This window comes from Apis dorsata, unplaced genomic scaffold (genome assembly GCF_000469605.1).
Source record: "Apis dorsata unplaced genomic scaffold, Apis dorsata 1.3 scaffold_598, whole genome shotgun sequence".
Lineage (NCBI taxonomy): Eukaryota > Metazoa > Arthropoda > Insecta > Hymenoptera > Apidae > Apis > Apis dorsata.
In genome coordinates, this window is record NW_006263802.1 from 345,791 (window position 1) to 350,877 (window position 5,087).

General features: G+C 33.2%; 1 protein-coding gene across 1 annotated transcript in view; it reads right to left on the reverse strand.

The window, feature by feature from the left end:
* Positions 1 to 5,087, reverse strand: part of LOC102680671 (leucine-rich repeat and immunoglobulin-like domain containing-NOGO receptor-interacting protein 4) — a 448,888-nt gene that overhangs the window by 120,842 nt on the left and 322,959 nt on the right. The window contains exon 4 of the mRNA XM_006621177.2: positions 1,409 to 1,486. Within this exon, the coding sequence (XP_006621240.1) occupies positions 1,409 to 1,486 (78 nt within the window). The remainder of the gene's footprint in view (positions 1 to 1,408; positions 1,487 to 5,087) is intronic.

Here is a 5,087-nt window from a genome sequence, read left to right on the forward strand (position 1 = left end):
GCTTTGAGGACCTACAAACAGCCATGGCTCCCAAGGGAGGCGCGGACGCCACGGGATCCTGCGTGTCTGGAAAGTTGAACGAAAATAAACGAGAGAGCCTCGATGTAGGTTGAGGGAATGAGGTTAAGTTCTAGGATACCGGAATCCACGGTTGTGGTACAGGACGAATACAGACTTCGAGGACGAAATTTATGCACCAGACTTCGAGGTAAATTTATACTATGAGACCTCGATGAAATTCACCCTTCGAATGGGACAACGTTTCGACGTTCTTGGAACGGCCGATTGAAAAGTAATGCATTTCGAAAAAAAAGTTTTTAATATTATCCTCGGATTGCTTGTCGTTGAACGTATTTTTTTTTCGATAATTGTTTTTGAGGATCGATAAAGGCTGGGAGAAAATCTTAAAGGGGATGAATTATTTATCAGAAGAGAATAGAAATATGTTAGGTCGGTTTGTAGAAGGAATCTTGATGAAAGTTTCAAAAATCTATTCGAAGTTTGATTTCATGGATCTTTGGTTGGTCGATATTGACATTATTATTTTAAATAATATATTATTATAAATAATATATATAGTATATAGTATTAAGATTAAAATGAATACATATCGAATCTGTCATCAAAATACTAAATAATTAATTTCAAAACTTGATAGAATATTTAATTAGAATATCTAATTCTCATATACATACATATAAATATTTGATTTATAAATAATTTTATGTAAAATGTAATTATTTATTTTATGTAAAATAAAAATACTAATAGGAATTTATTATTATATTTATTTCGATGAGCATGTACTTTTAAGAGTTCTCGTTTTTCTCAACACTTTGTATATTAAGAAGGTATCATCTCGTATTTTCGAAAAAAAAAGCATGTATCCACTATGCATGCTAATACACATACGCGTTATATATGGTAAGTAAGTATGATGGTAAATATGTAAAAATAAAGCGATGCGTCGTTTCGTAGTCAAAAAAGTATTACTCCATTTTATGAAGCTTATATCATAAAATGTGTGCACTTTTCTTCTGAAAGCGCAATGTTAGAAACGATGCACAAAGTCATTGTTTATCACCGAAGCCTCGTAACGCGCGAATAGCATTTGGCAAAGTGCGAGCTGCAATTTCTATTTCTCTTTTCTTCCTTTATTTTCTCAGTCGATGCGAATTTTTTTCGAAACGATTCATTATCGATCGAGAATTAAAAATTTGAAAATACTATAAAAAATTGTATAACATAAAATAATTTTTTGATTCTTAACCAATCATTTAACATTCCTGATATTTAATTTTAATTTAATTAATTAAATTTGTAATTTGTAATTTAAATATCGATATATAAATATAATTGTGTACATATCGATAATGATACTTTTAAAAAATTTTAATTTGAAACTCACCCATGAATGCAGCCAAATTAATATTGTGAGAAACCTTGCCACAGTTTGCAAACTTTTTGCGAATACAGTGATTGGTAACTGGAAAAAAAAAATAGAAATAGACCAGTGATTACATATACATTTTTTTATGCATTTTAAAAAAATTTACTCAAATTAACAATTAAAAAAAAGATCTCTAATTTTTAATTAATATTTTTAATTTCTATGCCATTGTCTTAATTTCATCAAAATGTTTCATTATCCAAAAAATCCAACCTCTCCATTATTTCAAACATTCTAAAATTCCATTGTATTGAATCATTTTCGAAGATCAACTGAGTTCACCGATTATTAATCGTTTAAGACAGACTTCTTCCAATGCATCGCATTTAATAATTCGTGCACGAATCCTTTCGCGATGCTCGTTAAAAACTTTCGAGGAATATTAACGAACTTGACGAACTACTTCTCCGTACATTTCTATTTTGTTAAACAGATTTTCCCGAGGTTAAGGCAAACAGAAATCGTTGGTGTATAAGCTCACGCATCCTCCTCCTCCTTTTCCCCAACCTTTCGCTCCATTCACGAACGAAGTGGAGAAAGTGGAGCAAACACCGATTACCGATTAATCCGAACTTTCGTGGCTGCGAACTGAAAGAACTTGACGCAGAATCCCGATCCGGACTCGGTCAAAAATTACATCGAGCCAAGTACCATAGAATTTTTTAAAGTTGGTAATTGACCAGGTTGAAAGGATTTGTCGAGAAAATCGACGACGACATATGAAACTTTTAACATTTTTAATCCTAGAAATACCTCGAAGCTCAATTCGTTCGAGCAAAACTTATACAGAGGGAAAATATTGCTGATTCTTCCTGAATCAAATCTGTCGAAATAATGAATTTCGTGTTATCACTGTATTTATCATCGAGAACATGAAGGTGCATTCATCCAGAAATATAATTACACTTATCTTATTTTCACGATATAGTTCGAATAGACATGTCGATAAACAATATTTTTGGGAAAGATATAATTTTCCTTTCTCCTCGATCATTTTAATGTCGATTCACACGCAACATAAGCAAGGCTTATTATTGGACGACGATCTTCCTCGAAATTTTTCCCCTCGGAGGAGAGACATTTTCGGAGGGTTGATGCGCGTTATCGGATTAGAGGGTGGCAAGGGCAGAGCGCATCGCGTCGACACGGACATGTCACGGCGAATATATACGTATTATCTGGGAAAAGTGCAGCGGTCGAGTCGGCAGGCTGGAAACTAGACGAGAATAAACTGGAGAGCCGTGAAATGGATCGCGGCAACAGGGTCAAGTTTTCGCCTGTATCGGGATCCGACGATGAGATGGGATCGAAAGGGGCGTGCACCCCCACCGCCACGATATTTTTAGAATGGTTGAAGGAAATTGGACAACTGGAAGTAACGCGTGACGCGTTCGGATAATGATGTTTACCGTTTGTTTGTTTATTCGTTTTGTGATGAAAGGTGGAAAGGAAGTGAGAATACAATTTTTTATATATATATTATTTATTTCTCGATATCGGTGGTGAATTTTTACTTCATACGTTTGAGTGAAGGGGAGGAATAAATAAATTTCCACGAGAAATTTTCACGAGATTAAATTATATAAATAAAATTATATATAGCATTGAATAGAAAAATTAATTTCAACGATATATAAATATATAAAATACTAATTTCATACGTATCTATAAGCTGTATCAAATTTTACAAATTGTAACAAATTTTAATCGTATATAACACTAGAGTAATATTGAATGTTAAAAAAGGTTCAAAAAAGATATTCCATTCCATCGTGACGTTAAAAAAAATAGAATATATATAATCCTTTCCATTCTTGCTTAATCCAGTACAACTTCATTAACGCGAAACTGTTTTAATTTTAAAAAACGAGAATTCCAATATATCCAGATCTAAACCGTCTTTGTCTCACACGCCCATTATCCCGCCACAAAATCGATTTTTCCATTCTGTATGTGTACGCCCACATCGAAAGCATTAATCTGGCAAACGAAGCACGATTAAACACAATCGCGTGTCGTGCATCGTGGACACGTATATAGTGTATAAGCATATTCTTATGAAAAAAATTAAAAAGTAAAAGCAGCCAAGAGAAGCTTTAGATTATAATATTCCTTTAGTGATATCTTATTTTATTATATGACGTACCCCCACTACCATTGCTATATCAATTGCTATTAGGCCTACCTCTGCCTAATGGATGTAATATGACGTCACGTGAACCAATACCAATCCATCCTGTTACATCCATGATTATCAGAAGAGATTGTAAATTTTCAATATGTGACGTCATATTTTTATTTGAGAGTGGCAAAGAGAGAAAAGATAACTGGGCTAAATATCACAAATGATTTCATTATCGCGTTATAACATTGAATTTGTCGACTTGACGTATACGTGTAGATGGCGCAGCAATCATATCGCCTTAATCTATTTCCAATAAAGTTTCGTTTCCCCTCTGCTACTCGTAAGCAGCGAGAGCGTGAAAAATCTAGAATCTAGCTGAGCTGAGAGTGAAAATCACGGTGAGGCGAGGCGGGGATAAACTCGGGAAAAAGGGACGTGTATAGAGACATGGAAAGAAGTTTCCTTTGAAACGGAGCTGCGGGCGCGGGGTTAAGTACTGAGATAGGCGGGCACGTCGATAGAGAAGAAGAACACCGTTTGAATACAGAGATGGGTCGAAAAAAATCGAGTTGAAATCGTGCATATTGAAACACGCATTTAACATTCAAATCTTACAAATGTAAATATATATATATATATATATAAATCTGATGCGCGGTGTTGATTTTCGACAAGTGGATAAATAAATGAACGGATAAATAACGTTCGTCGTTGTATTTCGTTTGCCGAATTGATTATTTTATTTTGGTGTAATGTAAATAAAAATGGGAAATTGGAAATTTAAGTGAAAATATTTGTGACATTTTTGTTTATATAATTTTATATTTTCGTAAGCAAATATTTTTATTCTTATTATTGCATTAGATTATTATTATTATTATTATTATTATAGTAAATATTACTATAATAATTTACTTTAGTTTGGAGTGGTGTTGTAATATTTGGAAATGAAAGCATTTTGAAAATAATCAATCTTTTTATCTGCACAGATGTGTTCAAGTACTACTTGTATCTGAAAAGGGGAAATTTTGTGAAAAACAAGAAAGACAAAAAGAATATGAAGAAAGAGTATTTTAAAAAAAATATATTTTCCATTTTCTCTTCGCAATTATGACTCGACCATATAGGACGCTCTATGCAAGGTCGAGGAAAACAAATTTCCCTGATTCATAAATTTCGTTGGACGAGGTGCGAGATGGGTAGCAATTAAATTAAAATTTCGCTTAATTGCCACGATTAACATTTGAATCTGAAAACTTTTCTGAAATTTATGCAGATTTGCAAAGAACCTTTTCGAACGCAAAAGTGTGGATCGTTGAAAGGCGGCGGAAGAAGCGGCAAATCAAGAAAGTTGCGCAAAGAAGGATGACCAAATATGCAAATTAATTTAATAATAAATTCCATCGATTCCATAATTTACTTCCACAACGAATTCTTCTTTCGGATATAGGGCGTACCGCCTATAAAATCGGTATCCATCCTTTTTTCTTTTTTTTTTTTTTTTTTTTTTCA